Here is a 12,025-nt window from a genome sequence, read left to right on the forward strand (position 1 = left end):
AATCCTTCATTTGTATGTATCATATGAGCATAGTGCACGGACGGTACGAGCTGAGTTTTCATTAATCAATCTCTTAGCCTACTCAAAACTGCTCAAGTATCATACTAGCTCAGCTGAGGCTCAGCAATTGTTTTTCAAACTTCTTGAACAGATCTCTGAATGGCCGGGTCTCAATCTTCCAAAGCTCAATCCCGATCCTCTTTACGACTCTCTTCAGGATGATCTAAGTGAACTAGATATTCTTCCCAATCCTTCAATGTTCAATATGTCTCTTCCGGATTCCATATCATTGTGCTCTTCTGGTTTGCGTACGATTGAGTGCATCACGATCTTTTCTAGGATAGGTGTGCACCAAACTTGAATGAGCAGGAGCAGGTCAAGTAGATTTTGAAGAACACTAAAAGCTTGCGTCGCCTGTGCCTCTACTATGACATTTACAATCCGAAGTTGAGTCCTCCGGAATTGACATTGGCGATTTACAACTATTATGTCTGCGTGTCCTCAGTTGACTGCATCCTGAAATGTGGATCAGATGAACGTTTTGTATGTGCAACACTCTGAATTTCCTTTCACTCGTTGAGCTCTAATACCTTTGTACTAAGTATTCTTGCGGATTATTCAAGGTGCATGTCATGTTATGCCAGGTCTTAAAGCCGTGGAAGCACTGGCGGCATTATGTGTACCACACTACGACCAGGTGTTCAAAAGTCATTGTCGTTTTCTCAGAATGGGAGAAAACTTGTTTCTAGCTCAACACGATGAAGAGGTTCAGATGTGGGATCAGATGGGCCGCCATCATGGACCCTGACAGAGAGGGTGAACTCAAAGGTCGGGATATACCTAGTCCGGGAGGGCTATCAGGTTCTCATATAATTTTGCCATAACATCAGTTATGAGTGGTGAGTCTGCACGTCTCAGGTAGCTTACTGCAAAAATTAGTGTCGTACTTAGAAACATGCGACAAAAAGTGGTGGCTCTGTCCTTACCCAACATTATTCAGTAAAGATAATTCGGAATAAAAACACCGTGCACATACTGCTTTGCGGAAACTTCGGGACGTGCGTGCGCACGAGGCTACATACCGTGAAATTCACCCAAATTGTTTGAAATTTTACTATGTACATGGGTGAACTCGAGGCTTATTCAGGGGATCAGACATATTTGTTATGGGGTGATCATGAAATAAACGAGAGTTTTTGTGAAATTATTGAAGATAGCCTAGGTAGTTCAAAGATAGGAAGTTTATTATAAACAATGAGGGGATAGATAAACCATGTAACTGGATACAGTAACAATTTAAAGAGAAATGGAAGAGCTGCGAGGGGCTGCCATCAATCTAAGTTGTGATGAAAGGGAGCCATGATTCATTGATCAGCATGATACATTTCTCCCCTCTTAGTCCTTTTTAGTTCCAAGGAGACAGTAAGTATCAGAAGGGACCCTTTACACATACCACCGAAATGTCGAATCAATTGTGATTCGAGGAAACGAAAACTGTATCCAGACTGTATCCGGGTGCATTGAGTTTCCCGCGCGCGCGAAGAAGCTATCAGTGAGATCTGTGAACGGGAACGGGTAATTAGAGCTGATTTGTGAGGAGGATCGGTCTGAATCTTGAGCTGGAGTCTTGATAACGTCTCGAAACTACTGGTGATTTCAGCAAAAAACAACAACGCCGCTGAAAAAATTTTACAAAGAGTCTACACACAAGGAGGATAGATTGTGACAAGCTTTGTTCCTATCAACAGGGAGCGAAAGATATGTTCAAATCGTGTGATATCCAGGTGTAGAAGTACTAACCCACAAGTTACTTACCAAGGATCATCATCCGATCAGAAAGGTTTTTGGAAGTTAGTGTCTGAACTTGACGAAGCATGTTGCTAGAGAGGAAGAATAATAGTAAGTATATATGCGGGTAATTAGCGGAGATGTTCTATATGTATCAGAACCCCACCAGGCATGATGGATGCTAAGCTAGTATTTATGGTACTCAACTGAACACGACCGGAAGTTGACAATGGGTAAATACGCTGCAAGGCTGAAAAAATCAGTTTGAAAAATTTGAATTCCTTACAAGTGGGGATTATCATGATACTCAACGGTCATTAGGCGGATGAGTTCTAGGTTATATCACCATATCTGTGTAGAACCACCAAATCTTCCCATTATATCCATCATGTTTAACGCTAAATACGAGTAACGCTAGAGATATGTCAAAATTGGATTAGAACAATAACATCATTGGGGCCCCGTACTTAGCTGACTTGGCTGAAAGTGCGCGCAAACACAATCAATATTGCAATTACCACCATTACCACCAGATTATCAGTGATTATCTCTATTAAGCTGTGACAGATGTACGGGTGAATTTCTTTTCTTCGGTTTTATGGATTTTCGAAAGCGGTATCGCACAAAACCTACTCAAAAGCAAATCAAAAGCAAATCAAGATCGCGATAGACCATTCACTTCGGAGATTGCGTCAATAAGACCTGAAATGGTATTATAAGCACAACTTACTCCGCCGGATTGATGCAGCACACTGACAACACGCCCATTTGGAAGGAATATTTGAGAAAATGCCATTTGATAACCGTACTATCCACCTGTTCCTCAATGGGACCGTGTCGGTTTTCCTTTCCTTTCCACAGGAAAACCATCGGATATCTTGCAGAGATATAGTGAAATTCTAAATCCCGATTCTCGGTTTCTCAGCACGATAGTGATTCAAGAAGCAAGCACTGACAACGAATGAGAACCTTTGCGAAAATTCTGAGATATATGCCTTGGAGGCACATAAGTACTAGTCCAAGTGGCCGGCTTTTTGAAACCACCTCCAGCTGTCAAGTCCCAACAATCTGACGACGACTGCGCTGTTACACTTATCGAAAGAAATAATATACCGCATTCACCTTGTCAAATGATATCTGGACCTATGTGATCTTAATCGCACCCGAATCTTCTGTATGACCATGGTTACATTCACAGGCCGACGGTGAGTGTAAGGACATACAAGATTGCAAGAGAAAAAAGCAGACTTATTCTTGGGCGATGTGTACGAGTATGTGAATAAGAGGGTGAAGATTTAAGATCACATGCTTTTGTGAAACCAACCTTGAACCAGCGTATCCATTTCTCAACTATCTAGAACATCGCGTTTGCCAATGTCATAGTCTTGCAGCCCGCAATTTTTGAAAATTGAAGAAACGCACCAGAGTAAGAAGCCTTAACGATTGCAAATTACGCCCTTGCTGTCGAGTTTAAACGAAGACCCACTATTTTCTTCATTTTTATCGTCCGAAGTGCCTGTATCGATCCGGCGAACCCTCTCCTACCCTCTCTCATGAACCGCCTGCTCCCGTTGTCGAACTGCGGAACGGATGCCTAATTGCAGTCGTGTTTCATCTGATTCTCGCCTAAGTGTGGTAGAAAGGCTTCTCACCCACTTCAAAAGTAGGACGATTCTTCCAACTGCGGTGTCGTGAAAGTCATAACCACCATCTGAACCTTTGTGGCCTCTCGAGGCCTCATTATCACCTTGTTCATTTCTTTGTTTGAAAATTACATCTCCCAGATCTTTGCAGAGAATGTCAAGCAAGGAGGAAACTACCTCCCGGATTCTAATGGGTTCCATCCAAGAGAGAATTGTCAATATATGTGAGCCCTAACCCACTGACAATTACTTGCTCTAATATCAAGCACTGCAGTCTTCCTTCCGCCGAACCAATGAACTGTTGGGGAATCTTTTTCTCTCAAGCCCATCTTACATCTCATCTTTACCCATGCCCCCTCGACTCTTACGTGCCATACCGCGCATGGAACCAGTGGTTAATGTAGAACTCTGATGTTTTTGATGGCTTTACAAACCCCTCTTTTCCGTCCTTTGACAAATTTCTACGGTGCTTTCATACTTTTCCCCGTTGGATATACACACGCTGTCAGTATTCATGTGCTCTCATGCTATCCTTTCTATTAACTGGTTTCCAGTGCTTCCAGGTCCCTCTTCTGCTTGGACTTAACTGCAATTTGGTTGACAAATTGAATTTTTTCGCATCTTGCTTTTCTTGTGCATGTAAAGTGGCCAGCTTCCTCTTGCGAGTGCTTATTGCTAAGGACAAGCGGGATCCCGTCCGGTAGGTAGAATTTTGCGTTCCGTCGGTGCGTTCTGCGTTCACGTTCGCATTTCGTGCGTTCATATGCGTTCATATAATTATTATATTATGTACAATAATATGATTTTGAGTGTTCATGTGAGGCCCCGGCACAGAAGGCCTGCTCTGGTCTTACCCAGACTGGGCCTAAGTGAACGCAGTAGCTGCCTAGGCCGTATGAGGAGGTATGGGATAGTGCCGATACTGGTGAGGGGAGCCTAACCAGGGGTAGTTGTGGAGCTTGGGTAGACCTAATAGAGGGTCCTGGAGGTGTGGAACGTAACGCATAACCACCACTTCAATGTGGAGGGGAGGTGTAGCCGATACGAGTGGGAAGCTGTGGGGAGCTTAGGGAGCAATGAAGCGGAATTGGGAACCTAATGGGAGGTTCCAAAGGATGAAGGACGAATTGTAGAGCCTCGATGTAGATGGTGAGTCGAAGTAGAGGCGTAGACAATATGAGGATTGACAGAAAGAGGCCAGAGATAGGAAACAGAGAGGAGAAACAGAGTTGAGGTGAGACAGAGATAAAGGAAACAGATAATGAGGAAATATATGACTGTTGAGACGTGTCAGGCCCTGTTAGCAAGTACTAGTAGACTGTACTAAAGGGACCAAGCCAGGTAGGAAGAGTTTCCAGGTAAGATTTGACAATAACACGCTGGGGAGCTCCGAGGGGAGTCCCCAGCCTATATACTGTACATGAGGCTGTCAGGTACATATGTCATGTGGCTACTGGAGTGACAGGTAATATGTACAGTAAAGATCGTAAGGATGGTGCATAGAATATCAGAAACATGTATAAGTGATGAACCGGAGCTCTGGAAAGGAAAGGGAAAGGTCCGGAGAAGCAAGGCATGACAGTTCAATTATTAACTACTTCAATTGTACTATACTTAATGTATGCATAGACTGTACAATATGGAATGAATAGTGGAACAATAGTTACATTTGAGTCAAAACATTGAAATTTAACAATATTTATGTAAACTCGGAACGCAATCAATTTATGAACGCGAATTTGATAAATTGATGTTGCGTCCATATGCGTTCAGGTGCGTTCACCTTATATGCGTTCATTTTTAATCTTGGCGTTCCATGCGTTCAGGTGCGTTCCGGATGCGTTCTGGCTCCACTCAAGATTGGATTGCAATTTTTGAGTCTTCAGTTATATATTTGAATATCAATGACTGCATTAATGTTTGTTGACCAGGTCCTCAGTGTGATTACACTCTGAGAGGAACTGGCTGCATCTTATTGATAAAGCTTACTGTTCTGATATTTTTAGCCCTGTCATTGCACTATTACTGTCAGATACTAGTCTTCAAAATGTCATATTCTGTTCCTCTAAGCGGCTTTATTATCTATTTTTATGCATGATTTATGAGTCCTGTTATAGAGTACAGCATCACCACCATGGATTGGTATGCATCTGCATATGTTAAGTTAAGTGAGAGTCTCAATTGGCTGTGAAGCAACCCTGTTGTAGGTACCTTCTAAGTGGGGGTCTATGCTATGTTGATACTATGAGCTCACAGTGAGTTTTATTATATCTAGCTCACCTCAGTTGGCTGTAAAGAAGCTGAGGGACTTGAAGACACTGCTGGCATGATCTAACTACAACTGTATAGTACCTACTCATAACACTGTCCACAGAAAAGGAAATGTCCAAGTTCTTTGAATGTATGGAGCACCTTCCTTAACAGCATAATCAAGGAAAAATAAAAGGCTTATCATTCTCAATTATTAACAGCCTTCAGAGGTGTCAGTGTAAGTTAAACTACTTAAGTCAGTATGGTGTTTGTAAGTAGTGGTCGTAGACGGGCTCACCTCAGTTGGTATTGGAACAACTGAGAGAGTTGATGTTGTCCCATGTACTCTATATACCTACTGTACAGTATCATGTAATAACACTGTTCACTGGCTAACTCTGTTAAGATCATGTACACCGTGTAACCATGCCAGAGGCCACAAGGTGTCTAAGTGCGGGAGGTCAAGTGGGACAGTAGTGAAGCTATTAGCAACACCGCCGTTACGCCGTTAGTCCCCGGAGATCGAAAGTATAGAAGTGAGGAGCTGAGTAGCAGCCAAGTCGGAACGGCGGTATCGCCGGTGATGAGGAGCGAACCAAAGAACATTTAAGCCCTAAGGTAGAGTAGAGAGTACTTCAAGGCGATGAGCCTGAAGACTTAGAGGAGCACAGAGTTAAGGAGGGAATCTAAGTTGATAATTAGACTGAGGAACTACCGTAGCGTACAGGCAGTATTTATATCTACGGAGCGGCGCATCGGTGCGGAGTGCCAGACTAACTACTAGGAGCTATACAAGTAGTACCTGCAGGGTAGAGTAAAAGACAATAAGGAGGGACTAGAACGAAAGGGTATGTGTAGCGAGAAAGAACAATAAGAGTGAGATTACAATAAACAGTGGATCTTCGGAATACTGAGCGGCGGAGTGGGGCCCCGAGGCATGGACTTGACAAACTCTTCCTTACATGTACTTGTACAGAGTATACCTCAATGAGGAGAGATCAAGTCTCAAAATCTACACCAGATACTGCATCCTGCATTTAATTAAAAATCACTGCATGTCTTCCTTGATCCTGCTTATCCATTGCATGGAGGTAGAGCAGGCTGGAGCTTGAAGGGAGCTATAGGAGCTGCAACTGAGGACTGGATGACCTAATGCAAGTGATGGGGAGAAGTGTCATCCACATTTATATAGGTGGACAACTTTGTACCCTCCACACAATACCCAGACATTGTACTCATCAAAGGATGAACCCAAAGGAGACAACAGGGTGAGAAATATACTATCATGAGCACCTATGGGGGTGATGTATGTGGTAGATCAGCTATGAGGGAAGGAGGAGACAGAGCAGTGGCTGATACATCCTCAACACACTTAATTACTTGATCATGTATTGTGCGCAAATGCTGGGAAAGACTACACCAGGGGATGAGCTTAAATTGTATGTATACATCGACTCGGACCACACAGGATGCCAAGATACCTACTGGTTGACTTCAGTCTATGTATTCTTTATGGTATGAAATGGGACCTAATCCATTACATGAATCATATTCCACCTTGAGTATGATGGGAGGTGAAGGTGCATTTGGAAGATGGGTCAAACAGCTAGGGTTTTCTTGGTGGTATCATGATCAATTCCCTTTGGAGACAATTTTGGATCTGCTTGCCTATGTCATGCCCTGTCCCTAAAACTCCCTTTCTAAACCTCCCAGAACTGCTTCATGAGCACGTCAGTTCCTCTGCTCCTCTTAAAGGACCTCCCATTCTAAGCAGTCCGAGTGAGTCTTTGAGCTCCCTCAACCAATACTAAAGCTCCCCAAATGTCTATCGTTTTGGTGAGCCAACCTCCCCCAAACCTCCTCGAGCTCCCTAAGTGCTCCACGAGCTCAGTGACCTTGATATAGCTAACGTCGAACTACATATCGCTTCTCTGTTACTACCTCCAACGCTTGAGGACATTCGCCTCTACCTCCACTTCCCGGGACCTCCTTCCTGGTCTTACACTCTGTCAGGAGCTCTTACATCTGGAACTCCCTATGTCTATGATCTAACGTGATCCTGTACTGTCAATCCTATCTACTACAACTCATACTACATAGCCCTCCGACGTTTCCTAGCTCCTAGCAACCTCTAGCCCCGTCAATGTCCTAGAGATCTCCCAGGACCTCCTAGGAACCTCTTCGAAGGTCAATCCTCTCCATCCGAACTATTTGTAGGTCATTCCCGTCCTCGGTCGCGGTTCCCGTAGCTCCCTTCGAGCTCCAGCTTGCTTCTAGCATGCTACAACATAAACCTCTCATACCAAATCCATCCTTAAGACCAATTCTAACGTACTCCATATGTCAGATATACTGCTTTGAAATGCCTATTCAAGAGATGGCAGTATTACTTGATAACATTACAGTTCAACTTAGATCACACAAAGTGGCATACTTGAACACCTCAGTTGCTACTACCCTGAGTATGCATAATATACACAGTACTCATTGTAGATTAATCTTACTTCAACAGTACTTGGTCCATGTTTGTGTAGTATAGTTAAGAGAAAAGACTATTTTGTATGTATATTCCAACACAATGTACTAACCCCATGTTTTGAGAAGGTATGTATTGTTGAGGTATACTCTGTACATGGGGAATGGTACATACAGGTTAAGTAGATATGTACAAACATAGAGATGGCATTATTAGTGAACACTGTACAGTTAGATATAGATCATACTGATGGCATGTTTCTGAGTCCCTCAGTTGCTTTACAGACAACTGAGGTGAGCTACATAGTATATTGCAACAAACTAAAGTACTAACACAATATAGTATACTCTTACAGGTACATTATCAATACAGTTGCTTTACAGACAACTGAGTATACTCTTACATGTATGTGATGGTTTTTTAATCATTGGATAGTTAATGGCCTCTGGACATTGGTTGGAAAATAAGAAGTGGAACAAGAGAGAAGTGTCTAAGACTGTGCTAACTAGCAATCTTACAATCTTACCTATGGGAAGCACTATGAGGTACACTAGAGTCCCTCTATCACTTTATACTGCACTAATTTTTGAATGATTTGGTGGAGAATTCATCTCAGGATCATGTTTTTGGGCTCAAATTTGGCTGCAATAATATGGATGTACTTTCCAGAAAAATAGATTAAATATTTGGGAATAGTTTAGTAAATATGATAAATATTCCTCGTGAACGCAGCTATATTGAATGTGAATGCACTTAATTGAATGCAACGAACTTGAATGCAAATCCGTCGGAATGCAGAACGCACCGGCGGAACGCGAAATTATACCGTCCGGATCCCATCAATCCGGGTACCATTGTATCCTATATTACTGCTCACGAACACGTCTTGACAGAGCTTCCTGGAAGCTACTGATTGACTAGGGAGGCTGAATAGTATAAGGGCTTATAAGGGTTGTACATTCTAAATCAGACCATCATCATCATAATGATGGAGAGGAAATTGAGGAATCAGGAGGAATCAGAGCCTGAGGCACGACATCCCAAGCCAACGGCATTGTTTCAGCTGTTCTTACCTATAAATTAGCCCCTCGTATCAAACCTGAGCCCCGCAACCTTCTTTGTTCTAATCCCTCTCAACAGATTTGCCGGTCAGATTTGTCAATATCATTTGGTCCGTGCGTTGTTTGATTTTCTGACCGTTCTAATGATCCCAAACTTGTGGTCATCTTCTCAAGATCTTCCCTGTTCAATCAAAGTACCAGCTCTCTTCATTATCCTCATTTAATCAATTTCGTTTAGTTTGTGTCATCTGTATAGATTTGTAGTCCTGATCCAAGATACATATCATCTTTGGATTCGCAATTGTCGTGGTTCAAACGCTGGTGAGTACTATCTCTTTATGCTCAAGTCTTTAACTATATTGTTCCATCAGCAGTAATGCGATACTCATTATTCCCAAAACGCTTACTTGCTGCTTTGATTTTGCTCTCAACCCTCCTCACTGTTGCCGCATCTCCTATAAGAACCGATACTCTGGCGCAAACGGCGAATATTCAAAAATGTGAGTTGTTGAACTACACTTTCTACGGAAATGCATCCTTACCATTGGAGAATATGTAGCTCAGCCATCGGATTCTCAACTTGTAAAGATTATGCTCATACGTCGCGATAAAGAATCAAGAAGGAACCTGGTTCAAACTTCTCCGGTCACTGAACATGAATACTGGACTTTGATTCTGGATCTGAAGTTGAATTCCATAGAGACGTATTTTGGCTATCGTACTCGGTTTGAGACCAATCAAGAGGGAACCAGGGGTTCTTGGGTCAACGAAGCTAAAATGCATACCAACACAGGCAATATCTTTGTCGTTGTCCGAGAACCTAAGGGAATAATTTTAGGGAGTTTTAGTGCATCACAAGTGGCTAGAAGGAAGATTTACCTCCGGCTAACCAAAGCTCCAGTAAAACCAAACCTATGGTATATTGACCAGATATTGGCAATGCTGGAAACATACTTGCCCAATGAACTGGGAATATCCGTGGATCTGGATCTCACTCCGCATGGGATATGGGTGCCTCTTGTGATGAAGATGGTGAACGCAGGTTGTACTGGAGCACGTAAACTTGTTGTGGGCAATCATGAGGCAAATTTGTCGGGTGGCCCACTGAAACAGTCCTCAAAGCCACAGTTCGGTGTTGGCCCAAGTGTTTAGGAGAAGCTCCCTATGTATGTGAATCTAACTGACGTTGAGTTTGCGAGACTGTTACAAGAAGAGACAAGAAGGCTTAACGATCAAGAAAAGGCAGATAAACATCACTAACAGGTGGTTTGGTTTGGGTTGGAAAATAGGGTGCATTGATATCTCTTTCATTACTCAGTTTTGAGTTGTTCAAGTACTTGTATGTGATGTGAACCAACCTATGTATGTCTGCAGGAGAATCGGATGTTATTGTGAAGCACTCAGACTCAGAGTAGCGGGCTCAGGTTCCCCTCCGTTTTAGGCTATGTTCATTGTTTGAAACCTCCATTAAATTTGCCACTATTAGCCCATGACCGCCAACAGGCCCCCAGAAGCTCCCCCAGAACTTTTAGAGGCCAAAATCAGCCATTCCCTTGTCCAAACATAGTGTAAATTGAAGGTCAATGGGGCTGTCCTTGTTGGGTAAAGCGTAGTTTAGAAGCACTAAAGAAATTTTGAAAATTGTATATTTTGGGTACTTTACACGGCCAATTTTGGAAATTTCAGGGGATAAGTTATTCGAGTGAGCTTGTATGCATAGCTAGATATTCTTATTTGTATATGATAGTTAGTGTCAGTATATATATGAAGGTTTTGCCTGGGGGCAAAGCCCCGCGCGGGTGGGCAACACACCGCTAAGCGGAGACTTTTGAGCCCGGAGTGTCTGAGCTGTGGTAGCTTACCTGTCAGACACTAGAATAAAAGAGAGAATGGGAGGGTGGGATTACGACGAAAGATGGGGTTGTGAGATGTGGTGCGGTGAGTGTCGAGAGTGAGAACGGACAAGCGCCTAATAGCACTCATCGCCACTCCTTATCTTATCCTACATATGATAAGCCAACCTACGGTTGACTTATCTCGGAATTTTTTGAGCTTCACGTGATTAGCTTGTCGGTTATAGCGTATGTACGCCGAAAACATTGCGTAGTTTCCGGCTTGCCCGAACAGAATTCTGGTAGAGCTTCTGAGGGGCCTCCGTCAACTAAGACCCTTTTGTTATGCCCACTGGAATTTCTTCTACGAATTCATCATTAGAAATTTATTATTTCATCATTCGAAAGATAGAACCATCTAATAACACCTCATACGCCCAGTAAATCAAGGTAGTAGCCTTTGCCAAAGGGGGTGGTTTGGCTAAGGCTGTTGTCATAGAGTACCACTATCTACCTCTAGCGGAATAAAAGCTGGATATTTCATATAAACTCAGTAGTACTCTAACTTACATACACACTATATATATGCCATTGTATTCAATTCCCGACCTTGAGAAATTTACCCGACGTACACTTCCCGACGCCCGTACCCTGTGTACTTTCTGAGGCATAATAACACTTGCTACTTAAGGTACTACTTCTTTATCGTGGGCTTTACATATATAAGTCATTGTTCCTACTAGGTAGTATTTGTAGGAGGGAGGACCAGCATTGGAGCTCGACGACGGTGTTCAGAAATGCGGACCGTGAGCGCTTATTTGCTGCCTCGTTGTTGTTGACAGCGAGCTCAAGGCAGAGCAATAGTGCAGACTGCCCTCGGACCTTGCGGGAACAGCTGGTAGTATATCTGAGCACCTCTTTGTTATCTGACTGTATTTAAATCATAGTAGAACGTTAGTCCACAAGCTGATCTTT

General features: G+C 43.0%; 1 protein-coding gene across 1 annotated transcript; it reads left to right on the top strand.

Annotated features, from left to right (window-relative positions):
* Nucleotides 1-9,142: 9,142 nt before the first annotated feature.
* C8R40DRAFT_1075190 (uncharacterized protein) lies at nucleotides 9,143-10,370 on the top strand (the record flags this gene model as incomplete). Its single annotated transcript, XM_046226821.1, has 5 exons — nucleotides 9,143-9,222; nucleotides 9,298-9,332; nucleotides 9,483-9,539; nucleotides 9,593-9,718; nucleotides 9,778-10,370. The coding sequence occupies 5 exons, from the start codon at nucleotides 9,143-9,145 to the stop codon at nucleotides 10,368-10,370; spliced, it is 891 nt and encodes a 296-aa protein (XP_046079095.1).
* Nucleotides 10,371-12,025: the final 1,655 nt, after the last annotated feature.

Source organism: Lentinula edodes, assembly GCF_021015755.1.
Source record: "Lentinula edodes strain Le(Bin) 0899 ss11 chromosome Unknown C8R40scaffold_80, whole genome shotgun sequence".
Classification (NCBI taxonomy): domain Eukaryota; kingdom Fungi; phylum Basidiomycota; class Agaricomycetes; order Agaricales; family Omphalotaceae; genus Lentinula; species Lentinula edodes.